This window comes from Bombus flavifrons, chromosome 9 (genome assembly GCF_040668555.2).
Source record: "Bombus flavifrons isolate JBK064 chromosome 9, iyBomFlav1_principal, whole genome shotgun sequence".
Taxonomy (NCBI): Eukaryota; Metazoa; Arthropoda; class Insecta; order Hymenoptera; family Apidae; genus Bombus; species Bombus flavifrons.
In genome coordinates, this window is record NC_138450.1 from 11,146,988 (window position 1) to 11,174,767 (window position 27,780).

Consider the following 27,780-nt stretch of genomic DNA (forward strand, 5'->3'; position numbering starts at 1 on the left):
TCATCGATCTGATGAAAAGTAGCGTGAATAGAGTTAATTTTAGTCGTTTACGTGGGAGACACGATAAAAGAAAATTACATATGTTTTGACGCAAAGTCTAAAACTTCTGAGTCGTTTCCACACGCAGTAGCAAAAAGGGTAAACAATTTTTGTGAATGTAGCTTCGATATCGTCGAAATCATTTATATTCCATTTCCATAAAAATGATTTTTACCTATCTGACTTGTGTTACCACAAATCCCGTAACATGTGACCTGAAATACCGACAATGAAAGAAAGTTTTTGTCCAACGATTAACATTGGTAGTACGTTTGACCGATATTGAAGAAGAAAACGTTTTGAAAGTTTAATTACAGATTGCGGTTTCTTCGTGTTTTAAGCACGAACCTCGCTGTAATGTAATTTCTTCGCGTAAATCTCTCGCAACCGAGTTCCATTTTTCCATGGAATCCTGTAATTGAAAAATCCAAAGGAGACCAGAATCCATCGCGTTCAAGCTTCTCGTCTATCCAAATTACTTTTGCTCAATGTCCTGAGCCAACCTAAGACATAGACGTCCCATTACGTACCAATGACGAAACATTTCACAGGTTACTACTGCCAAGTCGAGCAGAATAGCTGTCTCCGTGAAACATGAGATTCGTAGTGGTTACTCCTTTGGAAAATGAGAACGCGAATACCTACATATAACGAACAAACGCATCGAGTGCTTCGAAACCAAATTGAATCGCATTACGTTGCTTCTCTCGTTCCCTTTGTCGGCAAATCCTACCGAGAACACGCTACATCTTCATTTTGTTGCTTGCAATTGCCTTTTAATTACAAGGCTTGCCTTCGACCATCAGTTTCCACGAGTTTCCAGCAACAAAATATCAAGCAAGTTAGTTGCGGACATTTCCGATACGCCTTTGTCCATGCGAATCCAGGACACACCATTTTCCAAATGTTATTCAATCTTATCTTTTAATCTTATACAATCGATCTGATTAAATACAACGAATTTGAACTTCAATTTCTTTAAGTAGCCACTTTTCAATGTCCATTAAATAAACGTTGAGCTGTACTTCGTCGAATCTTCGACTGTCTCTATTGACGATCGAAATAATTCTGATCTGTTGAAATATTGGCCTGAATTTTGGTCGATTGAACTCATGATGTCTAATCGTTTCCTTGGTTCGTAGCGAATGTACCTTTCGATCAACTGAATCCCAAGTACCGAAAACCATGTTCCCTTGGTGCCTCTTCCTGTCGAGGATACGTGACAATACTTAAACGCTCGACCTATTATATCCTACGATACATGAAAATTCTTATTAGAAAATGGCCTTCCACCGCGGTTGTTCTGCACACCTCGTCAATGAAAATGTCACGTGTTCTTTTATGCGTTTTCGAACGAAACAGCTGTCCGATTACCTTGACGTTTAAGCCATTCCTCTGAGAACGCACAGCATCAAATATTCAATTCAAATTGTTCGATCATAAAAACGGTGGTTAGTCCTCTGGCAGATATAATAAAAGATTTCGGTCGTTGGCACGAATACCTATACTTTAAATTTCAAGACGTACGATAGCGGAAGCGTCATTAGTAAGCTATTACGTATGAAATTATTATCGCGTGTGCACGTGTAGCCAACTGATGCAAACGGATAGATGAAAGCGTCACGAGAACGTAATTTGAGGATTACGCTTGCTCGTATATTATCACTGAAACAATGGCCATGTGACGTCGCCATCGTACAATCACGTAGGTAATCCGCAAGGATCTTCCGGAATCCTCCGTCCGACGGTCGTACGCTCCATGTCTTTGCAACCTAAACACCATTGCAGACCGACAGAACTATTTCCTTAAGCTTTCGATATAATGCGCCCTAATCCAAAAGGATTAACTTCCCTAGAATTGGAACAAATTGTTTTCAACGTGGAGAGCTTGCTTCTCTACTTACACAACTGCACCGAGGTGAACGAATTTTTATCGATTCCTCTCAGGATTCCGCAGATGTTCGAGCAATTTCAACGAGTCGCCGCAGTATGTTGTATTTTCTATCACCCAGGATTAAAATTTGTCCGGTAAAAAAGAAAAAAGAAAAGATGAAAATATGGCGATAAAAATATCTCGTTGATGTTTATTCGAGTTCACGATGCGCATAGACGTTCGAAGAATTCGACAAACATAATGTGTTTCGGCTTACCGTGCTACGACGTTCCAATTACGATTTGATAACTTGCTCGCGAGACACGAAAAACTTGCGACTGAAACTTTAAGGTTACGTGTCCGTTCGCTGCAGTTTTTCACACTGTGAACATCGTTCTAAATTTTCACCGAGAAATTATACAGCCCTGAGGCTGACAGGTAGCGGTTGCTGGAAATCGAAGTTCGCCAGTAAGTTCTGGTCGGTAGTTGACGATTGTTAATGCGACCAACCTACCGCTGCGAACAATGGCGAGTAATTATCATTTATATTACTACTGAGAAAGCCCATTTTATTCGGAAATACCATGAATATTAAACGTACCGTCAGGTCACATCGTGTTACCGATTTCTTAGCTGCGGTTACGAGCACCGCAACCAGGAGATGTACTTTCCAAACTCGAAACGAAGAAAGGAAGAAACTTACATTCTGACAACTTTTTGACCTCGTCACACGAAATACTTTACTCCCGGCTGATATTAAGCCGAGTGCGAAAATGACTTTCTTTCCCATTGTTTCCGTTGCTTGCTAATTAAATAAGAAGGTCGTCGCGAAAAAGCTGCCCTTCGTTACTTCCCGGAAATTCGCACAAAGACGAAGTTTCACCGAGGAAAAGTGTTCGAAACCAAGTTGTTACAGCTTTCTTTCCGCTTGGATTTCTCTTTCCCTTCGATCAACTTCCACCACTTTCTTTTCTTTTTTCAAGCGCACTTCGTCTACCCATTTGATCTCGGAGACGCTAACGATTTTCACCTCTACAACTTCCATCGTTTTTGCTTACGCACTCCAATTACCAAGCAATGGTTTAGTAAATCTCTTGTTACTTGCCAAACGCCAGTCACGGTTGACAGAAATTGATATCGAATGCGCGCGTTATCCGCTCCAACCATCTGTGTGTGGGTGTCGTTCATTTTTTAACGACGCTGACAACATCATCGTCGTCATAATTACAATGGAATGTGGTGCGCGTTAACCTACTTTTTTCCTCGCCTTTCAGCTTCGTTCGCACACGTGTCACCTCTGTTCTTAATTTCCTCGATAAACGAGCAATCGTAGTCTTCCACGGCCGATATCCAAAGAGATAGAGAAGCGTGTAATTACTTAATTCAACCGTTCGACAAAATAATTCGCTTTCGATTCGCAGGTAAATGAAATCTGTCAGGAAGGAACGTTGAAAATATCGTGGTTTGTGTATATACGCGTTTTCTATGTAACATGTTCATAAATTTCAGTAAAAATCGCAAGAAGAGAAAAACACGTTGTCGGAATACACGTACAGCGTGTAGTCTTAACGATGGTCTTAAGGCGTCCTACTGACAAAACCCTAGTGTATTTCTCTCCATTTACTGTATTTCCAACTGTGAGTCGACTTGGCAGTCCGGTAATGGGGAACATCTTTCAGCATAAAACGGGGCCGCGTTGCATGTTGCTCATTCAGGACAAATATGTCTACAGAACACCGTCGAGCGTCGCTATTTATGTTACCTTGTTCGCAATTGATTTGTTCGTTTGTAACAACGAGGATCTTCTACTTTTGTCCGTTTTGTTTCGTTCTCTTTTTTACAGTGTCTATATCAATGCCGAGAAATCAACGACAAAATCGTCCGCCTATTAAACAGAGTACAATCGTATTCTATTTTTTCTTTGATAAAACAATACCGGTATAACTGAAAATAGAAATTTCAAGCGGTTCTATTTCGTCATGGAACGACAAAAGCAGCTGGAAATTTGAGCAGAATTCTGAGATAGATAGCACCGGTAAACTTTGAACAACGATACGTTAAATGGAACGAGAACTCGATTATCGAAATTGTGCGACGAATGCGCGATGAAAATTGCAAGAACGTTCGACTAGCAGCAGCCTAATAATTTCCTGTTGTGTACATCTGCGTTTCAACAAAGTTAAGCTATTCTCTTTGTGACGTTACAGGCTGTACTTATGAATCTCCGGCTGTTCCATATATTATACAACTGCAGTCTAACGATCGATAACTATGCACGTTGCTTGTGTAACAATAATAACAAAGTGATCAGTTATTCCACGAGCGCTCGGCATCTCTTGGCATTTACGTTTACCTGTATAAAACGTAACGTTTAGAGATACGACGGTTTTCAATTTCGATCGAGCGCGAAAGGACACGAAGGAAAATTCCACTTGCAAAATTCGAAAAGTAAAAGATTTACGAACGGCGATTTACAGTAGACCGAAGGCGTTCGATAAAAAATCGTTTGTTCGTTTCGTTCGCCGCGAGCATCGTAACGAACTTTGAAACAGCGAGGAAAAATGGCAAACTAATCGATCAATGAAACATTTAAAAACGGGGAATTCCCATGAGAACGATGAACTGCATTACAGTGGATGGCACGAGAACTCGTAAAACTAACTGGATGGCTGGCTGTAGGCGAAAAGTGAAAGCTCGGCAAAAGCTGGCAGTCGAGAAACTATCGCATAGGCACCAGCGGATGTTCTGTCTGGAATATTGCGTTGCATCCAAGTCTGTTCGAGATACGCCAATAACATTGACGTTCGAAATACCGAATACAGCCAGATTGAACAGAAACGACACAACCAGAACGATGACGAATAGCGTGCGTTGAAAATTTAATTGGCCCATGCACGATCCTGTCTACGATAACTCAAAAATTGGCGCAATTTACCGCTCTATTCTTCCTCTTCTTTTCTCGTCAACTCGACGCTTCTCAATTGCGAAGCTACTGTTTTGCATCAGCAGGATTTATCGTTCGTTTTACCGCTTTCTTTGGTATTCGACAATGCGTTCTAGTTCAACTTTTCGCACATAACATCGCGCATTTAAGTCCTCCTTTCGGAGGAGAACAGTTCCGATCAAAGACGTTTTACTTCGATTTACGCAGCCTTTCGTACTGTCGATAAACTTGGTTGACTTTGCAAACGCTTTGCGCGTTATAACGTACCGAAGTAACGCTTTTCACTTGAATATTTTCTAATAATCGTCTTCTACGATATTTACGAGTAATGAAAACGACGATGAAGAAAGAGCAAAGTACGTGCATTAACGCGAGGTTTGCGCGCGGAAATGTGTAAAAAGGTGAAAATATGTTTCGTTCGAATAGAACCGAAGCTGGGACCGTAACAAAGTACGAACATCGCGACAGAAGCGACGAATACTGTTCTATTTACAAACCAATCTGCGAAAGCACCATCAGTTCCATACTACAGTCATGTAAAACACCGTACAACATCCATTCCAAACACTTTCATGAACTTTCCCACGAGGCTTTCATACTTACACACCGAATCTACTCATACTGGTACCGGAATGTTACCGGTCGGATCAAGTACGTTGCATAAAAGAACAACAGTTGTTAATGGATCTGTCGTCGTTTTAAAGCGTCGTTATACGAGTATTCGTGTAATTTCATACAAAATTGTAGAACTAATATTTGAATGTATATGTCGCGACGTTCATTTCATTCTTGCGATACTTATTATATATTTTTACTAACTAAGGTTTTTACTTTAAAACCTGCTATCGCTTCGAGAAATGAAAATGGAATCGTCGCAGGATACTCCGTATAGCTCGTGTATTACTTCCTGATAATTTTCGTTGCTTTCCAATTTCGTTGAATGCAAGCAAAATTTTCAAAATTCTAATACCCTTATCTATCTGGTCCGAAAATGAAATCGCTTGTGAATTCCCTTATTTTATTGACTGAAACGTTCTTCGATTGTGCACGGGTTTAGAACGCGAAACATTATTTCCGAAGGTATTACCGTATATTGAAACACATCCGATTATTATGCCAGTCAAATACAATTACGGAATACGTACATTGGACCGTTCCCATTGTTAAATTGTGTTCTGTGCTACTAACTTGTTATCTCGTCGTTTCTTCTCAGCCAGTGAAATAAATTCTAATTGAAATTACTTTGTTTCGGAACGATTATACAAATTGCTTAATTCCTGCGACGCCAGTGTATTCAACATAAACTATCGACATGAACTTTTGTCGTTGTTACTTGACGTGTAACTTTGTAAATAATGTAATTATACCGAGAAACGCGAACACGCGCGTAATTTATTATTTGCACGTTTCTCTCCGGAAACGCTTTTTGCATGGCGCAATGTGCGAAGTTTAACGATATAGCGAAGGGAATAAATTGTAAGAAGTACAAAGTAACAAATAAAACGTGGGACGAAGCTATATAACAGAATCATAATTACGAAAAGAGAAAAATATCGCGAGCACTTTCTCTCTTTTCCGCGCGATGAAGTACCTCGAACGTAATTTTAATCTCGATCTTGGTCACTTTTTAACATCGACGCACACATTTGAACGCAAATGAACTACATTTTTTTCGAACTCTTGCATTTTGTCACGCAACTTGTTTAGCGATTTTATCGCTATTTCAAGCTAGCATCCGTGTTAGTAGAGGCGGCAGGGTTAGATCGTCAGCAACACGAAACTGTTTTACCAAGATCGACTTTGTTTCGTTCACCAGTTACGTGCATAGCGATGTTTATACTTGCAGAAACGTGTGCCTAAGTATATGCACGAGACCGTTCTATTTCTCGAGGTTTACAGTAAAATCTATCGACACTTCGTCGATGAATATTTCCCATTAAATGAAACTAACATCTATGACTAATATAATAATGATAAATGATAATGATAAAAGTTCTTGTAAAACTATCGTCTGTAGGATATGAATATACATGTTCGACATACAGCGCTTCAGAGTAATTGGACAAAGGAGAAACGTTTTAATTAGGCGGGATTATTTAGGGTTATTGTTGCTTTAACACGACGCAATAGTCAAAATGGAGACAAACAGATTACATTATGATGTGTCATTTTTAGTCCACAACGAATACTCGAAGAATAGAAGAGCACTGTATTCTTGGAATTACCCTATTACCTGTGCATGCTTGCTGAGATGGGAGCACTCTTGCGCTTCTTGTTTGAAGGAATTGCAAACTTTCTCAAACACCTCTAACTCTGTTCTCTGCTACTCTTCGAGCATTCTCTCATTTTCTGTCTCAGTACGCCTCTCTCCCAGTTTCTTTCGTGTTATCTGGAAAGAAAGTTGGGTAAAGCCGAGGCTCCACAACCGGGACATTCCATAGTCTCTTTTATTTCTTCTCGTTCTCGTTGCGCTTGCGCTTGTGCTTGTGCTGTGCATAGCATATCTAGAAACAGCTTACCGCCGATTCGATGCAACGAGTCTTATCGTGGATCAGGGTCTCCGAATTTCATTCGTATTCGAGATATTCAAAGCAACGAATCACCGCACTACATCCGCTGTTCTCGTTGCCATCCTTATTACGTTGAAAATTCTGTAAAATTGCATTGCGCGAAACAACGATATCGCGCTACAATTTTTACTAAAATTCTCGTAACCGAATTGTGGTGAAAATAACGAACAAGAAAGGTGAAAATTGAAATTCGCTTTTCCAGTAGAAAAAAAAAGAAAAAGAAAAAATCCATCCAGACAGACAGAAAGATAGAAAACTAGAAAAATACGCTAAATAGAAACTATTAAGGAGGACACGCCAAACGTTTGAATATTATACAAGCATAATTAACGCCATCCATTTATTACGCTGAATCGAATTACATACCAAATTGCCGGACCGCAGCGGTGTCACTGTATCGACATATTCTCTTGTTATTTATCGGCTGTAGCCTATGTTTATTACAAAAATCGATATGTTCATTCGCACCGACACGGTTGAAAGCGATTTCATCGATACAGCAACCCGTCGTTTCTTCTCTCGTGATTTTTGTTTCTCCTGTTTTGAAAAAAGGGTTTTCTTCTCGTTCTTCGGTTCGGAAGTAAAGACGTATGAAGGTTCGAACTGGACAAGCGAAGGAAGAATGCTCTTTGTAGAAGTCACTGCGCCGTATCCCTTTATTGCAGTAGTGTTTCAATTTAGCACCCGTTAAAAGAGTTTCGGTGCTTTTATCGCGAAAGTTCTGTGCGGCCAGATAGAAAATAAGAGAAGAAAGCAGGGCCGCGCCGCGCCGGGTCAAACAAAACGAGGTTAAAGGACGGGGGTGGCGGGATCGAAGTCGAACGGGGGGAAAAAACGATACGCGGTACCCTCCCGTGACGTGGCACAGACTAGGTATCAGGCCGCGTTATATGGGTTAACGCTTACAACCTAAATCAACTTGCTATCGTGTTAATTGCCCGCGATATCTTCCACCATGACGCGAATCATCGTCGTCTCCATCGACATCGGACGATCTTTAAAAAATTGTCGCGATATCGAATGGTTGGAAAGTTCGTGCGCGTCGATAACAAGGGGAATCGGCGTCCCTGTGAGTAAACGCGAAAGGTTTCACACGTTCGATAGTCTTATCGATTAATCGTGTCTAGAACCGCGCTCTTAGAAGCTCGTTTCGCGGCTACAGTAATGTTAGTGGTCGTCGTTATCCAGCCCCTAGCGGATTTCGATATTTCTCCAACCGAATTTGCGGTTGAATTAATCCGTTTTAACAGGATTCCAAGCTAAGATAACGAAGGCTCTCGTAATAACGTTTGCCACTGGCGTGTTAAAGCTCGCGTAAAGTTCGAAGACTTCGAGAGATAGATAACGCGAGGCGAACGTGCACATTTATCGGCCGGAGCTATTCCACAACTTTCCTTCGGAGTTTCGTGAAATAACTTTTCCTTCGCGTCGTTTATTTCACGGTGATCGTGCTACTTTACCTTCAATTTCCTGCCTCATCGTTTACCCATCGAACAACGAAAACAAATGGCAAAGTTGCCTCGACAAAGTTTCTTACGGCGTCGCATAGCATCGTGCCTCGATCCAACGAAACACAAAGGACTCGTGAGTAAATTATCGATCGCAGCTTTACGATTAATGTTTTATTGAATGTATGATTAGAGCGTTATATTTACATTGATTCCGTTTATCCCGACATGAACACGCGGCAACGCGCGGAATCGCATGAATGTCTGTCACGAATTTCCGATAACGAGTTTATCCGCAGCCTGATCGATCCACTGTACTCCTGATTCTGCCCGGATTCAACGGAGACTTTCACTTTCCTCGCATTCCGTCTCAATAAATCTCTAACACACACACATGCTATCCAAGATTCGAAGAAGGAGTGGAAGAAGAACGGTTTCCACGTCACGAAACGTAAAGGCGCTTGTTCATCTCGAGTCCACGGTGTCGCTTACATACTACGTATGTGTATACGTATATAGGTATACGTATGTATGTGTATGTACCCCGCGTGTATAAGGAATGTGTATGTATGCACGTTTCTTTATGTATGTGTACATTTACATATGTATATATAATGCACGTACGAAGAAAACGGTTCACTCATCGCGCACAATGACAGATACTAGCAAGTAAAAGATCATGCTCGAATCGACAGGTTCCTACCGTCTCGCAACAGAAAAGAGAATAAAAGAGGAACCTTTCTTCGCGTGTCGTTCTATTTCCCAACGTTAAAAGTGAGACACATCTTGCACCACATACTTTCTATATCGATTCCAAAACCAGCAGAATAATCGTTACCCCGACCACGCATACGTTTTTCCAGACAAAGAAATTGCTTGGTACATAATAAAGGAACGGGGTGGAAGGAGACGGAGCACAGGGGACAAGGGACAAGAGGGTTGAAAGACAGAAGGGAATAAAACAAAAGGATTTCTCGGTGGCTACAGTTCTGCTGCTCTCACGATCGGACGCGGTTCCCCTCGATGAGGGAGCACGAATCTCTAAAAAGAATCGCGCTACAGGTAAAAGGGTCGGTCCGAAAGTGGCGGCGGTTCCGTGTGTTCATACGTGAATCGATACACTCGATGACATTCCGGTTTTAACACCAATGCAAGGATATCGTTCTTGCGGGGCCGATTGGAGTTACAGTTGAAAAGACGAATCCCGAATGGTCGACCGATGGTCAGAGTAGTCCTTGCGATAGGAAAGATGAACCGAGTTGCGGTAGCGCGGCCACGACTAACACCAGTCGTTCCCATAAGTTCAACGATGATTCATGTCGGGTAAAGGCTGGTGAAACTCGGTATCCTCCAGCTGACGGCCGCCAAGAGGGACACCAGAAAGTTACTCGCTAAAATTGCTGGACTAAGGTTCCTTCTGTCTCCTCCGTGCATTGCCGCCGGTTTCTCTTCCTCTGAAACGAGATTAGAAACTCTGACTCGATAGCTGCAAAAAGAAACCTTCCCCCGCGAAAATGGCCGAGCTAGAATGAGAGAAAGCGCGTCGCCAGACAAGACCACCTCAATCTCATAGAGGGAGAAGGAGAAAGGACACTTTCGTGGAGGAGCGGTAAAATACCCCTGAGGGTGACTACGACGTTTTAAACGAGCTCGACCGGTCGGACACTGAAAGCTAAAGCCCCAGACGAGACGAACCTCGTCTCTTTTTCTGACTTCTTAGTCCCTTGTGCAAAGTTCGCCTTCGTAGTCTGATCACGCGCGCAACGATCTCCGGAACAGTGGCGCGCGTCTAGGAGATGCTTAAGGCTTTGTCAAATTTTGCTCCTATCTGGATTTCTATAGAACTTTTGAAATATCGATGCCCGATCGTAAGACGAAACGTTTCGCTTTATCCTGTATGCCAGGAATCTGGTCCGACGTTAATTAAGCTTCTACTTTTGCCTCGAACGAAATCTCGATCCTGATTATTTCTCGCTAAATGATTTTTCGAGACAAACTAAATACGGATCGGCCTTACGTTTGGTAAACTTAATTTGCTCACCTTCGATCACGTGAACCATCACGTAAGCCGATTTAGCGTTGCTCGGTGAACACGTATAATTACCGCCATGCGACGGTTTCGTTTTGTTGACCATTAGAATCGATCCGTTCTTGGTCAGTTCAACTTTCACGCCTGGCTCCTCATCGTAGTTGATCATATGTCCCTGACGATACCAGAAGACGTAGAGGGGCGATTCCGCAGCTGCCTTCAGTTGACACTCCAACCGAAGACTGGAACCTTGCTTCACGTGTAAATCAGGCGCCCCTGGTATGATCGAGTACGCTTCTGTGATCTTCAAGAGCACGAAATTCCGTTGCACTGGATGCGACGTAACCTGAAATTTCAACGCCAATAGTTGCTTCGTGGATAAATCGAGTTCGATTATCGCCTCTTATCTGTCAAGTGGAAATTTCTACATCGTTTTACGAACGATCTTCGATAAACGTTCTGGCAAAATGTACTATTCCTAGGAAACTATTCCTAGAATCTTTCGAATATTTCATGGATTCTTCGTAAATAAAATATAAAGGTGTGTTTCACTCTCGCGACAATTTGCGGCTAACATTTAACGCTGTAAACCGAGCTTCGGATTAAAGGCTACGATAACCTTAACTGACCTTACACTGACTTTTCGGATGGTATTTAACGTATGACGTCTAGAAAAAGCTCTAATTTCGTCTGGTAACGCAACTAAACGACCATAGCGCGGACGAATTGTTACGTGTCTTTTATCATTGAAATATCCTTTCGTTTTGTTTTGTCCTGTTACGTACACGGAAAGAGACGTTCCAGGAGAGTTACTGTAATGCGTTGCCGTAAATTTAAAATATGACGCCCGTTTTATGTTGAAATAGATGATATGCATGTTGCAACGTCGCAACAGAGTGAAGCACTATCGTACTGAAGAAGAAACGTGCCTTTTATTACACATAGATACATCGCCAAGTATACCTGACATTCGTATATACCCTCGTCCTGGAGAGTAACTGCTCGTATTTGAAGTAGCCAATCAGTACTCGAATGCATCACGACAAATCGTTTGTCGACTGAGTGGGTACTTGTGCCAACAGTTAACAACCGTCTGTTTTTACGCTTCATCCATGTAATCTGCAATGAAAAATTGTCATAAAGTATACGCCCGTTCGATATTTATTTAATTTTATTTATCGCAAGCTTTGCCCGTGTTTATTACAGACGACTGACCCATTTTGTAGGTTGATTTAAATAAATATAAAATAAAGAAAGAACGTCGTTTGTATTAATAAATATATCAATACATGTATGTTAATCGGATAATACATACGAAAGATTTCCATCATGGAGAAAGCTCAAAATAATTCAGGGATGGAAACAAGTGGTCGTAGTAGGATAGGCGTTAAAAGCATTTAGGTCATTTACGGTAACAATGTATAGGAAACAGCGTGTATCATATCAGGCAATGAGAGAGGGAGAGTAAGCCACGCTCGCGTCCAATATCAATTACGATGGCCATTAGTGTACCCTAATTTCAGGGTAATTTTCATTCTTGACCGTGTTGACCGCGAAACTTACTCAATTTGTTCGATAACTGTCACGCCGCGCCACGCCGCTTCGCTGCCTCTCTGTTCTCCCTGCTTCCAAAAATTGTCACCTTTCGTTCATGATAATTTGTCAAAATTTATCATCGCGATCGATCGCGTATCAATTCCCATTGCTGCCGCCTGTCCCGTGCTTTGTACGACTGAACAAGAACTTGAAAATTGCTTCGGGGAAAACAGATTGCCGGCTTTCAAATTACTTGTTACGTGGGCACAAGGTGAGTGGAAAAATGAGAAACGAGGAAATTGACTTTCAAACAGATTGGACAAACCTGAGAGTTGGAAATGGTTTGTACTAATCTGCCAAAAGCTCGTCTACAGGTAGAAATGTATGCTACTCGTCATAATGTGGTAGCTAGTAACGAGCTTCCTCTGAAACGGATGTAGCTCAACCGTAAATATGAAAAAATATCGTACGAACGTTTGCAAACACGCGATACATTTCTAAACGAGTTGCACTTTAGTAACACGCGTACACTGCATTCGTTAATCTCGTTAAAGATACGACGCATAATTTTCATTTCTGCTCATGTTGTAAATGTTTCACCAGGTCCCATTGTAAATCTACCGATCACTGCATCATTTCCGCATCACTCGCTGGAACACATCTTCCAAGAAAATAATTAACTATCGCAAAATGATAAATAAATACATTGTAAAAATAACGATGAAAGAAGAAGAGTTGGTCTTTTGAGAACATTCGTAGAAATTATATAATTAACGATTCGATCGAAAGACAATCGCTATCGATCGATTCAATCTTGGTTTGAATGGACCTTCCAATAACCCGTTCTAATGCTTAGTCGACGCGTAGGTGATTACCACCACGACTCCATCAAATACATCCGTAGGAAACCAATTCTCGGGGATATGACATTACTGAAACCATCGACTGCCCCTAATCCAGGATGTTCCCCATAATCCTGGATTCCACTGAAAGAGGACTTACTTCTGCCCGCCACATCTGCACCTAACGTGATATGAATTCGTAATTTTGTTTAACCATAATTAACCGCACACACCCTTTTGTACCGAATTAATTACGATTATTCCGGTTAACTGGTCTAATTCAGTGAGCGTAATATAACGCTCGACGAGATCGACCGTACCATTAAAATCGATTATTCTCCTCGACAAAATGCAAATGGTACATTACGTTCGAACGACGACTTCATTACACGACTCTTAATTTCCTTTGACATTGTTTCAACCATCGCTCTTCGCAGATGCGAATTGGATAACGGATGTTTCGAGAATTCCCGAGGGAAGCTATTAAAGCGGGCGTAGGCAAGAAAGAAGGGTACGTGCTCAGATATAGATCCACGAACCCATGGAGCTTTTCAAGTAGAGTCCCACCAATACTGGCAAAAGCTTAATTGAAAACGACTATCCACAGCAGCAGCCTTATACCCTATTCTTAATCTCCCAAATGGGAATTGCCGTGAACCTTGAAGGATGTCCTTTCTACGATCAGTGGATAACGTTGTGGTCTCGTTTCGTATCCTGACAAAATCTTAACAAACCAGTTCTCTGAGGCAAAAGCTCGTTCTGGGAACCATTACACTTGGCGAAAACGTCACTGAAATTACGTCCCAGCTGAATCATATAGGCTTGCTTATTATTCATGATCTTAAAGCATAAATCATTTATTTTTATATCAACCTAGAATGGATATGACAAAACATTATACGCATGACAAATCCATTAATATCTTTTCGTAGAATTACGCGCGTCGTTGATTATATTTTCAATTTTAAATTCAATAGATTCGCGATGGATAAAGCCTCTAATGCTTTAATGTGATTTACGAACCAGGCGTAAAATAAAACGGTTCCAATTACGCTGGCATAATTACTATCGTAACCCTGCGTATGGTACGTGATTCGCCGAGATCAACGTTAAAAGCTCGTTTTGGTTATTAGAGAAACGATTTCAAAAGTATTCCCTCGACGAGCCAACTTCCTTCGCCTGCTATTGAGAAATCAAATATCAGCTCGATGTCAACTACGTGTTCCAGCGATGGGGAACGAAGGCGTAGGCTAATCGTACGATTATCGTGGTTTCAGTAATGAGCCTAAACATTCTTCGATAGAAGGGAAACGCTTTCATAGAAATCGCAAAGAGCAAGCAAGCTACGCCGAAAAAAGAGACAATCGTAATTGTCTTGAATACCGAAAGTTTCAGTTTCCAAAGCGCTTTCTTCTTAAAGTTTGCTACAATTTTCCTAATAAGTAATTGACGGAGAGTGATTGCATAAAACAGTCTTTGTGAGACGGTAATCGGGAAGGAAATATTTGTCGAGAATAAAACGTTTACGTATCTTCCAAAGCTCCGCGCTCGATTACTTTGTTCCTTTGCGTTTTCTCCTTTTGAAAGGTTCGCTAGTTTGCATCTTTGTTCGTACTTCTTAATATCCTCGGTATAATCGTTTCCCGCGTTTAATAGTTTAATTTGAGAGGGAGGAGATAGGAAGCGGCGTGCAGGATAATACCGGTATTCCACGGTACTCGTTGCATTGTGTTCCTTCTTCTATATAACGATGGCAGAGTCTGGAATACGCTGACAACGTAAAATGCGAAGGTGTTGTAACGACAGGTGACAGTTATGATCTTTACTGCACATGGTTCAGCACTTAACGCGTGATTTACCTCCATTGACATCGTGTCGACCCCTCGTTTCGCGGTTTTACCGTAAATCGACGACTTTAACTGTACACTGAATAAGTAACGACAGATTTATGGGACAGTAAAAGTTGTTTTTGCATAAAACACGTAAAAACTGGCATTTTTTACGCGCCGGTCGATTGAATCGTCTCTGATGCATCAATTTTCGATATTATTCATTTTGCTGGTCATCCTGTTAGTTCCTAGAAATTTATTGGAACACGCATATTTCTCGGTACCCGTTGATTTTGCCGTGGATACCGTAAAGCAAACAAGAATAGCGTGGGTGTTATTGAATACTGCCTGGATGAATCAATTTTTATTCTCACGTGGACCGATAACAATACCTTGATCAAACAGATCCGATAGTGCCTCCACGCTGTCGAATGTAATAGGCATAAATACTGTATCTGGGATCTGGGATGTGCGTATGTTAAACATAATTTTAATTTTCTTTGAGAAAGGAAGGAAATTTCCATCTGCCGTAACGTTTGAAGGGAAACGAAAAGTTTGGCCGATTTAATAAACGGGATTCATGGTACAATAATTTGATGTACTTTAAACCGTTGTTATGAAAGCAAAGCAGTTCCAAACTAATTCGGAAAAAGACTTCCTCGAAGTTTACTGGATAACGAATTGGATAAGCACGGAGCATAGAGTTTCAGCGTTCTCTCAAACGCGAATAGTAGTTCGCTGGAACAACATTAATCAACGTTACTTTGACCGGAACCCACTTAAGGTGCCTGTTCCTGGAAATTCCCTTCGGAAATCCGCCCATGGATTTCCCGCGATCAAGCAAATTAATTCCTATCCGTAGCCTCGAGATGTTGTGTTCGTCAACTATATGAATGGAACACCCATTTGTCTAGTTAATAAAGTTACCCAATAAAGCAGTTCGATATCAATGGCTATTAAATAACGTGTTAAGCAATTAGACAACAAAGATTCGAATAGAACGATATTCGAGAAAAGTATGGTACGCATCCGCAAACGGAGTGATACTTTCGATACCTTCGAGGAGGATCGTCGGTTGTGTCGTTCTTTCTATTTTTCCATCACGCAAAGTTCATCCTTGAAACTACACGTACCAGGCCTCAGTTCGTGGTCCGTCGCTCACCAGCGACGCAAATAGACTTTGGAAATTATATTTCACAGACAATCCAACTCTTTCTTTCCTTTCCTTGAATATACCTGCTTCGCGTTGCCCACCTATCGTGACAAGTTGTTTTCAATTTCCACGAGTGGTGTTTTCCTCATTGTTGTAGAGGCACACACTCGAAAGGGGAAAAGTTGGTTGAAAGATATTTCCAAAATTGATATCCCTTAACGGAAGCACTCTTTCTTGCCACTGCCGCTCCTCGCTTCTTTCAGTCTTCCTCGTACCCTCGATCGAACGACTAGGCTTTTAAAGCAACAAGCCTTGTTTCTCCCTCTCGTACACGCCACATAGATGAATTATCTTTTATTCATGTTCTTCGTCGATATAAGATCCTACCAACAGTGTTATTTGCTTTCTGTCCGTGGACAGAGTACTTTACATAAGTGCCCGTAGGTTTACCAGCTGTCTTCTTATTTTTCATGATAAGAGTACCTCGCATTTGTAATGCACGATAGGCAAGCCAAAGATACGACATGTTCATCCAGAGAATATGACATTATAGAAAGTAAAGTAGCGCTTTGATATACTTTGATATATAATGTTTAGATGGTCCAATAAACATGTCACGCGCCGAACTAAGATGAAATTTCATAAACAAACTTTTGCAAATGAATCGGTGATACGGAAAAGTTCAGTTTAAGTTAGTCACACGGTTAGAAGTACTATCGTCTTCCTGACGTTCTACCTCAATTTGTCAAGCACCAAGTCATGCAAGACTGTTTCCAATACAGAAACCAACGATACGCAACATTTTCCCTGTAAGTGGATTAGGACTCTTCCAATTTTTAAAGTTCGCGTGAATGACACGTTCTCTGAAACACGCTTCCAACTTTCTCGATACATTCTAATTTATTTATCCGATCGCAGAATCCACGGATTAAAAAGATAAGTCTGAGCTGGTCGAGTAGACCATACGAGGAAACATACATACGAGCGTAAATGCTGCATAGTGGAACGTGTTGGTATATAGCGAAACGTTAGATTTGAAGTAGCGTAAAGCATTGTATTCCAACAGATAATTATCGTTCTTAAAGTTGCTACAAATAAAATAAATCTTGTTCGTGGGATAGCAGAAATGCAAGGATAAATTCCAGCAATGAGACGAAGGAAAAAGCATTGGATGGTTTTGTATCCTAATGGACAATTATTATTCTGAAACGTGCCACAAACAAAATAAAACTTGTGCGTGGAAATAGCATAGAGGAGAAGATATACGTCGCGGAATTTTTCTTAGTGAGTAAGTACTTAAAACTTGTAAAATACGTGACCAAGGTATTAGCTATTCATTTGATAAGAATGTATCTCTCTCTCTCTCTTTTTATCTCTCTTTCTCCCTCTCTCTATGAATGTTTACCAAGCGTTTCCTTGAATATGCATGTACGTGTATGTATCTTACGTATAAAAATTTCTCGAAAATCCGCTCCACCTGATCTGTTCTATGAGAAAATCGTTCGTTGCCGCGACGTCGAATGGAATTCGATTTCGACATCTGGCTTTCGTCGCCACGAGTATCGAGGGAGACTTTCCCGCTTCTCAATGCTTCGTGTACACAACCTAGATTTTCTGTCATTCCTTTCCTCCTTCGCTTTTTTTCCTCTGAGAACTTGAACGGAGCACCTGCTACGGTATCGGTTTAACGGTGGAATCTCGTAAAATATTCTGAAATATTCCTGCACCGTGGCTACCGATGTTCGAGAGAAGGCAAGAGAAATGCGATCGGAAAAAGAAGGAAGCACGAGATACGTGAAAAAGAAACGAACAAGGAAATAAGGAGAAAAGGTCGACTCGAGCTGCTAGGAGAAAATATGAGATTTAAAATGTGAGAATCAATTGGAAGGACCGCGTTATCACGTTCGACGCACGGAATTCAAGGCGTACCTTCGTCATGATCGTGAACCAAACCGAAGGAAGGCGAATTTACAGCGAATCGATACGTGAGAGGCAAATTATTGTTGGAAGAGACTGTGCTTCGGCCGAAAATTACGAAAAGCTATTTAGAAAAATACCGAATAAAAAGCAACGAATGCCTTTTCAGGATTTCTGTATACTTAACGGGATCCGCCGATTTAAAGAATTTCACGAGTAACCCACAAGGGGATAAATTTAAAGCCGAGAGAAAAAATGGGGGAGAAAGGATCGGCAGAGAAGCAGAAACGGGTAATTTGTCTAAAAGTTCAAGAAGGAAGAAAGAAAATTAGAGAGAGCTGTGGCCGAGCTATTTGTTATCAAGGTGGCAATAATGCTCCCCAGCCCAAACCGACGCGCGCCACTTCTACAAACAGTCTTGCTGATAGTTAGATTTAGTAGCATCACGGATTAAATAGAAATTCGCCGTTTTAAAAAAATCAGTTCGTACGATAAGCAAGTGTGTTAAAAATATAATCCGCATATTCGGAAGGATTTATTGAATTTGAAAATTTGAATTTTAAACTTTATATATAAATTCGGAAAATTTTCTGTATGATACTCCGAATAACGGGAACACGTATTATATTCTACTAGCAGCGATATTTGTATATTCGAACAAATGTATCAATTGAACTAGTTTGAAGCAAAGTACGCCTCCAAACAAGTAATATTTTTTTGCATTATACGTACATGGGTAATGCAAAAACACGTCGAACTTTATAGAATTAATTAGGTCACAGGCCCGCGATACAGTATGCGCAAAGATGCGATTATTTAATTTGCAGTTTTTATAGAAAGAGTAACTCCGCGTCTATCACGGTTGCTACTATTGTTTCAAAAAATATTCCGATATTTCAACGTGTAAAAAGTGCAATCGTGTCAAATTTGATATTTTATTTTATATCGGTATACCGAAAATATCGTTTTTAATCAAATATGGTTTGACGGAAATCGATTAAATAACTCGCGAACATTTCTTCGAGTCAATTAGCAATGCAACTGAAGATTCTTCGCTCGTTTAATCGTGATTCAATTACAGTGCAAAGCTTGCGCAGAAATTGAATTCACAGTACAAAAGGAGAGTAACTTTGAAAATAGATTGGGAAGTTCTAACAAGATCAGTTTAGAAGGCTCTGGTCTGTTTTTCTCTGTAGTCCATTGAACAACATTACATGAAAGTTTGCTTTGTTCTTGATGTTTGATATTTATTCCTCTTCGCTTTATCTAACCTAACAGTTTATTTTAGAAAACAAGCACTTGTACGCGTTCATCTTCCTGATCCTAGCAACGCTTTTGAGACTTTACGTGGGTCGTACGTCTCAAAAGAATTACATTCCCTTTAGTCCCTCTTCTAAGGTTACAAACATTCAAAGAATCGTTATATATGTATAAAACGATTCCTCCAGTTTTTAAAATTCAATGAATCGTTGTATTATTCAGTCATGAATTCTCTTTCCCCCGATTGCTTCGTGTATGCCACCTGGCAAACGGAGATTAAATGAATATCACTCAACTCGCTGCTCTGGCGGCAAATGAAAATTGAACGGTCGCGAATATGGCGAGAAAGAAGGTATCTAACGAAGTGCCGATATAGAATAAAAGGTAGCATAAAAATAGGAAGGAGAAAAAGAAAGCATCGAATCGTAAAATAGCCGATAGGAAGCTCGAAACTGTAGGTAAATATTTCAGGTTAAAATTATTAATAAATGTGAAAAAGAACGCTACTAGTCTCGATCTGTTATTCTCGAGCATCGAAAATTCTAGGCAAATGTATAAAAACCGATACCGCTGCGAAAATAGCAACGAGTGGAAAGCAAAGCGAGTCGCGAGCGTGTTGTTGCGAGGAAAATATTTCGCGGATGTAGAGCACTCGCGTCCTCGCCTCTGGTGGTGTCGTGTATCGGCATGAAACTAATTTCGACCCTGCATGAATTACATCACGCCAGGAGGGCCGCGTATCTTGGAAATACTTTTCTGGGTCAATCGTCTACAAGCTAACTTGTATTACGTAACGACATTTACGGTTCCAGCGCCAGGTTCGGTAATTTTGCAGGGCAAATTCGCGGTGCTTCCGCTTTGTGCAAGGACTTCCCTGATGGGACCTTCGACGACATCTTCGCTTTTATCCTCGGAGCTGTTTAATGACACCAATTCGTTGCTGACCCTTAACGATTGTTGCTGCTCCGCCCGGCTCCCTGGAAAAATTACAATCACGTTACGGATTAAAATCTCTGACACACGTTGCATCGTGAATAATCGAGAAATAATTGTTCCATTTAATTCGTAATTATCGCTGTATCGTCGTGGATGTTACTATATGCGATTCTTATAGCCCATTTCTTAGGAATTTGCTCCGAGTTTTATGGGCCGTAATTCTTTATCTTCGGGAAAAAGACAAAAAAAAAAAAACTAAAAGAGAGAGCAGGACAAGTCGAATCGTTATTAGAGATATTTAATCGCAAACTTCTTGCTTTTATTCTTCTCCTGCAATCCTATCTCCGGTATCGTGACTACGTCGTAGCATAGGTAATGAAACAATAGAATTCATTCTCGAGTGTAGTTTATGTGAGAAAATTCCAGCAAGGTAATTGAAATGGGAAAAAATTTCTATTAACCTAGATTCATTTTCGGGGAAAGCTCGAGCGGTATAAAACTATAATGCGAACATCGAAGTTGCAAAAGCTTAAAAGCTCAAAGGCCTAAGGGAAGATACCATCGGAGATTAAGGACGATTTTCACGCTACTTCGTTGGCAAGGGGTACAATAGCGTCAGCGAGCGTGGTACCGAGCTAGAGAGGAAAACGAGACGAAATTCTCTCTCGCTTCGAGATTAATGCAGCCACCGTTGCTACGATAACGCATAACCCCGGCGCAACGTAAGTGGCTTAAGTGAATAACTTAGTCACGACAATTACGAAGCATTGCTTCGCGTTTGCAGCAGCAGAGCTATTACAAATCTACCGGGTTTTCCTTGAAATTCACTTCGAAAACACTTAACTGTCCCACGCGGTTTCTTCGTACTCTTTAATTGCATTTTCATTCACATAACTCGCGCACAGTTCGGCTTCTATGCCTAAACGAATCTAATTCCAACACTTTCTATGTTCGTCGCACCGATCTTCCACGTCTATAAGGTTTTTGAACATCGAAATCTACATTTACCGTGCGCGTTATAACGCCATATAACGTTCGTACACATACGAAATTCACGCGACATATGATAAGAATTCCCTAAACGCATACGCGACCGTTTTGCCCCGAAGTATAACGAGCCTCTATTTAGTTCGCGTACTTGACTCGTGTACACGATGAAAACGTCGGCAATTAGCTCTCGTTACCTTGCTCAAGACTCGTTCGACGGTTCGTTAAACCTGACCCGTTTTCCTGAGTCCACGAATCGTCCTGGTCCCGAACACCAAAGACTCGAAAGGAGATCTCGTCATGTGACAGGCATGAAATCGCATGTGGCCAAGGAAATGGCACGCGTGCACGCGATCATAGATCGACCCGACTCTCCGACTCGTCGATTTTCTTACCAGCTTCGTTACCAGACGGCTTCGTTCTTTCTCCCGACAGTACGGCCTAGATTTCCGATTTACCCGGAAGTCGCTACGATTTATTGCCTTTTTACTTCCACCATTTTCTTCGTCCTATCCTGTAATTTTCTGTGATTCTATCAGAAACGCGCGTCCAAAGTTAAAACGAACGCTCTACGCGTTTCTCCTCTCATTTGTCTAACATTCTTTCATATTCTTCAGCGTTGAAAGATATTCCTGCGAAAAAATGAATTTCTTAGGAATTTCATCGAATTTTAGTTACGTGTTAAGAGACATAATGTACATGTAGTTAAAATTTAAGGAAACCTAACGGTACCGAAGTCAAGATATTGATCCTCAAAGTTTTCATATTTAACACGTAATCCCTGTATCAAGTCATCGCCAGGATGACATTTTCATCAGTTACAACGAAAATCTTCTTAGGAACTTACAAAAGGACTAATATATGATGTTAAACCGTGTAAGAAATCTCATACTAAAGCATGGAGATGCCTAGCGGTATCGTTTCCCAAGTAAAGAAATGCAACGTATGTGCTTCGACGAAGTGTCTACCTAAGGAGCTGAAATATCGCGTTCAGTTTTCCCGAAAAGTTTCTTTCTGTCCCGCGCGTGCTACGCTCTCACGCGTTTTATTCTTTTGCGAGCGATTGTACCCGGAGAAATACCTTTAAAGGGATTTCTATTAAATTACGTCAACGACAAAGTATATAGCCATTCAGAATTTTCATTCAATTTATATCGGCGCGATAGAATAATCGACACTGTACAGCAACAATAATCGGTATAATATTTTTGCAGATAAAAGCATTTTCCAAACAATGTTTATCGTCGACTTGTCTTGCCGCGTTGCGAGTTTTGTTATTACTAGAGACGCTTTCTCCTTTGGCTTTACCGGTCTTTTATAAAATACACAGCGATAACGACGAAGTATTGCCGCGTGGGAGGTGCAACCTATTTTGTAGCCGTACGTGTGAAAGGACAATACGCGATGTTTGATACACGTCCTAGCTACGTTCTGTTGACCACTAAGAAACCAATCTATCATCCTAAAGGAGATAGCCTGTATTGATTTTTAGAATAAGATAAAAAATTATTTGCCTTTTTTTCAAGAAGCAAGAAAAAAATTGTGCACAACTTCGCGTTAAAACGCAAGCGAATACGATTCACCGATTTCATAAAAGTCCGTCGACATAAAAACTTTACGAAGATAACGAGAAGGTAAAACGGCTCACGATTAATTTCGAGCAACTTTACAAAGATCGGCCAATTAGGAATCGTAAAACGCAGGCACAATAAGGATTACTATTCGTTTAATTAAACCTCTGATTAAATTCCTTATCTACAACGTGGGTGCCTTATGCAATTCTAGACAATCGGTACGGGTTGTTTTTACTACGATATTTCAAATCTATTTGTCAGAGTCGGTCGACACACAAAACCGAACCATAACTAAAAATTTCATCGACAAAACAGATACGAATAAATTCTTAGCAAGGTAGTGATTTCTTCGATCGAGGAACGAATAGTTTATTGCCGGCGGAAAGTTTCTACCAGCGCTAACGAGCCAAAACTTTGCGCGGTCATCAAAAGCACGATAACCGGATATTACTTGTCAGCCATCAACTAGCATGGTGAATTAAGTGTTTTCTGTGTCAGCACGAAAATGACTCGGTGAAATGCAAATGCCGAAGAGCTTCTGCTATATAAGCACACATACAAAATTCCTTTGATTCGAACGACAACGATTTATGAAACGTAGTTCTAATTTCTTACATATCATATAATATAAATAACTGCTAATAAACTAACATAATTTTGACTATCTTATTATAATTATTTATTTCCGATCTTATTATTTATTTTACTTAAAGTCGCGTCAACCGTACTTTATGATCATTAGCATGCGAAATATAATCAATAATATATCGGAAACGAAGTGTAAAATATAATAAAGCAAGTTACAGAAAAGTTAAATAATAATTCCTATACATTTTGAACATACACCATATACAGTACAATTACAGTAGAATACAACGCGATTAAGTTAAACTTAAATTAATACGATACAGTGCATGTTAGAACTTAGTGCATGTCATAATCGATGGTGCAAATTAATATCTTTGAGAAAATAGAGGAGATTCTCGCAATGCCTTTGGTGATGATTTAGACACGTTTCATTATCTCGTTTTTTTAAACAAAAATCGTTTCATGTATTTTGACACTTACCAGTGAAATAAAGTTGTATTTCCAAGAAAGTGCTCAGTATGATCAGAAGCGTTCTCATGGTGACAACTAATTTACAACGTCCTTACTTTAGACATTCATCATACTTGTCTGTAACAAGAAAAAGAAGATAAAGTGAGACGACGTTTCCCTTTTACGTCATTTTCGTAAAGAAATCATTTGTCCAAAAAATTTCTCGCACAGGTTTATAAGTCTCAAGACGCGTTATAGCTTTTATTTCAACCATTTTTTGATATCTTGTGTCGGTTACGATTTATTGTCACTTACATACAAGGGCCGGTTCTGATAAAAGGGTTGCTTTCTTTCTTAGAAGTAAAAAATGGCCACGGGTTACGGCTAAATTCTTAGATAGATCCCTTGTGCGAAGTTTCAACAAAATCGCCGTGTATTAGTCACCGGATTTCTCTTTGCGAGTATCATTACACGAAATATAATGTACAGCACGACTGTTGTCAGCGATACACTGTCTTCGTCATTTTGCCCGTGTTATACACAAGCACGACAATATTCACGTCTCCTGTAATCGATATGGATTCAAGTAGAGGGCTGTGACCCTTAGTCTTTTCTCGTTCAGCTTCAATCTTTCGTTGTAAGTGGCTCACCTTCGTCAAGTATATTCGACAAAAGAAAAGAGCACGTAGAAATGGATCACAAAAGTTTTTCTTGGACAAAAGATTTTCGGTATTTTATGATCTTATACGATATAGGAAATCGTAAATATTTTTTATTATTCGCGAGTTCTTTTCGAAGAAAACGAACGAGCGAAATGATCCATCTTACGAAATATCGTTCGTTCAAGTAAGTTACCGAACAATATTATTTGCCTCCCAACTCCATTCTCGTTTACGGGATTTATAAACGTAAAATGGTCGTAAATACTGTCACTCTAGAATTTGTACAGATGGTTTCCTTTATTCTGACATCTGTTTAGTTACGCCGGCAATACAGCTAAGAGAGATCCAGAAAAATTCGATAAGTTTCCATTTGGAGGAAGCTCTATCGCGCATGATGTACACAAATAGAAACGTCTACCGAAATTTAGCATCGATTTATCACGTACAGTCTTTCACTGCATTTATCGTACGTTTATCGCACAGAATATCAGACACGTTTGACCTTCGGTTTATATCCACTTTCATTGTATTCTCCAGTTTTTTATTCCCTTACAAGCTCCTTTGCTCCCGAATATCTCGCTTCTTTCATTTCGTCGTTTGCTAAACGTGCGACACCAGCCATACATCGACAGCCATTTCCTCTTCTGGAATCTAAATACAACGTTACAAGCGATGATAAATGGAAAATTAAAACAGGAACACCAATATGAATTTTTCCATCTTTCGTAACGTCCAATCAGATTTTGCACGCTCTCTATTTCTAACAAACGATCTCTTCTGCTGAATTGGTACCAGGATTTTTATGTACACGAAACAATCGTGCGGCAATATTTAATAACTCAACGAGCGAAAAAATATCGTTGGAATAAAAAGAGAGAACAACCGAATATCACCCGTTTATCAGCATTTACATCATCGCGATAGTTCTCGCGAAACGGCGTACATTCTCGTTTCAATTTATTCCCATGTTTACCCACTCTTAACAGTTCAAACGTACCGCAAGCAGTTCATACGCCAACTCGACGAACTTTTGAACATAGCCCATCATTATTTCTGGTTGGCTACGTTCTGTAACTCGCACATGTTGGCTCCTGCCCATGTCCGATTATTATCGTCACTATCGCGTAATAACTTTAACAATGAAACTGACGTCCCTTCAACGGAGCTGCGACAATTCATGGAACATTTTCATTCTCGTTTCCTGCTTTTTAAGCAGGTCGCAATTTCTCTTCACTCTCCTCGTGCTTTTCGTTTCTCGTGTCTGTCGTTTCTCGTGCCTCTTGTTTCTCGTTCCTCGCCACTCGTCTCGCATCTCGAATCTTTTTTCTTCCATCTCGATATTCATAGCTCGTAAAACCAGTTGAAACATTCCATTAGAAATTCCATCGATTCAATGAAACGAAAGTTATTTAATTGGCGACGACGCCCTGTCGCTTTTTCCATTGCAAAAGCGTGTGACTTAAACTCGCCTCGCTATTACTCGCTTTAACGAGATTCACGGAATCAATTGATCCTCGGTTGACTGGCTTTCGCCTGTTTCGTTGCCGATTTACCCTGTTCGCGCTTATATGAAATCGACCGATGTACGACAATTTCGACTTGCCGCGGACAAACTGCGCGTTAATTATACAAATTTTTCTTCTCCTGTTCGTTCCGGTATATGGCGCAGCTTGCACGAGTTGTACAGGCTATTATTCACTAACTTCAAACTGATTTAAATGATAGATAATCGCAATGGTATAACACACGAAAGCAAGCGTCATTTTGCCTTGCTGCGAAACAATGAATGTTTCTGGCAAAGCAGAATTCAGCGCATGAGCAACCACGCTACTAATTTAGCTTCGTGTGAAGTTAAGTGTATAGAGTACGTAATACACGTATACATTGGTAAGCAAACGTGTAGGTAAATATATATATATATATACTGCAAAATGCAAAGGGATATGGAGGAGCTGAAAGGAAGGAACGAGATCCATGGTAATGATCTCGGTCATACGGTTTCATGATGATAGCCAGTACACTTATTTACATACCGATATGAACATCGGTGCAAAAGTTTGTGTAATCAGCTCGTCGCGCAGATATACGAGGAATCGTGGCAGGATCGTCGCCGAGAGTTGAAATTGTACGCGTGTAAAATATGCGAAACTAGAGGAAGGAAGTTGAAACGATAACGAATGGAAGGAGCGTAAAAGGGCAGCGATGCGGTGTAAAGACATTAAGCCGATTTCAGGTTAACAAGCATACCGGTTTCACTCGTCTTAAATGAGCGCACGTTTCGTGCTTCTCTCGCCGCGGATTAATGCTCCTTTTATTGTTGAATAATATCGTTGAATAATTTAAATGGACTATGCGTTTATACCCACACTCGTGTTTCAACAAAACGATGAATCTTATCCATAATAAAGCGGGTTCCGGGTGAAAGTATTTTGAGGAGGGTTTGTAATTGAACGCGTTGTATGTGGAAACAAATGGCAGTGTAGTCGAAAGAACTTCTGTTTACCGAATAGCCCGTGTCCCTTGGTAAATTGAAATGGTCCGTTCGTACACTGCATTCAAGCTTGCCGTACAACTTATCGCGCTCAAATGAAACAAGTTCTCACTCGGTGGCAGACAACCTCGGGCGTTAAGGACTTCCTAGGAACCGCAAATACAGTGCCACAAGCTCGCAGGAAACGTCAAAACTTGCATGTCGATGCTTATTTGAATGACTTCGGCGTAAACTCGTATCTAGCCGCGATTCTTTTCTCTTTAACAAGGTATGCAAAGCGTTCGACCTTCGATGTTACGTTTACAGTTCATTACCAATATCCTGCACCCTTATCTCTTTTAATGTCCAAAACGGTATACTTCATACACGAGCTACTTGCAGAATTACCTGCACCTCCCTTTGGCTATATCACAGAACGATAACGAAGATATAAGAGTAACATCCCAAAAATGTGCATTGTTTAATCGTGTAAGGATTATATAAATTGCCAGGTTTTTTCAAAGCTTGCATGAAAATGTTTTACAGTATTAACAAATTTAATATCCACGCGATTCATCCAACTGAAAAATATACCGGAAATACATGACGTTCATAAAAAGAGGCGATTACAAACACAACGTGTGCACCAAGATTTATATAAGGTCTTATTGCA

General features: G+C 40.5%; 1 protein-coding gene across 5 annotated transcripts in view; it reads right to left on the reverse strand.

Moving 5' to 3' along the window:
• Positions 1-9,033: 9,033 nt before the first annotated feature.
• LOC138183430 (cell adhesion molecule 3) overlaps positions 9,034-27,780 on the reverse strand; it is a 114,567-nt gene continuing 95,820 nt past the window's right edge. For 4 of the 5 annotated variants that reach the window (XM_069120316.1, XM_069120317.1, XM_069120314.1 and 1 more), the window contains exons 2-6: positions 24,006-24,113; positions 20,245-20,417; positions 11,867-12,022; positions 10,916-11,249; positions 9,034-10,328 (exon numbers count right to left, since the gene is read on the reverse strand). In XM_069120316.1, coding sequence (XP_068976417.1) covers positions 10,189-10,328; positions 10,916-11,249; positions 11,867-12,022; positions 20,245-20,417; positions 24,006-24,063 — 861 coding nt within the window. In that variant the 5' untranslated portion in view covers positions 24,064-24,113 and the 3' untranslated portion in view covers positions 9,034-10,188. Of the gene's footprint in view, positions 10,329-10,915; positions 11,250-11,866; positions 12,023-20,244; positions 20,418-24,005; positions 24,114-24,290; positions 26,408-27,780 lie in introns of those variants that run through there. The other variant, XM_069120315.1, reaches the window with a different exon arrangement.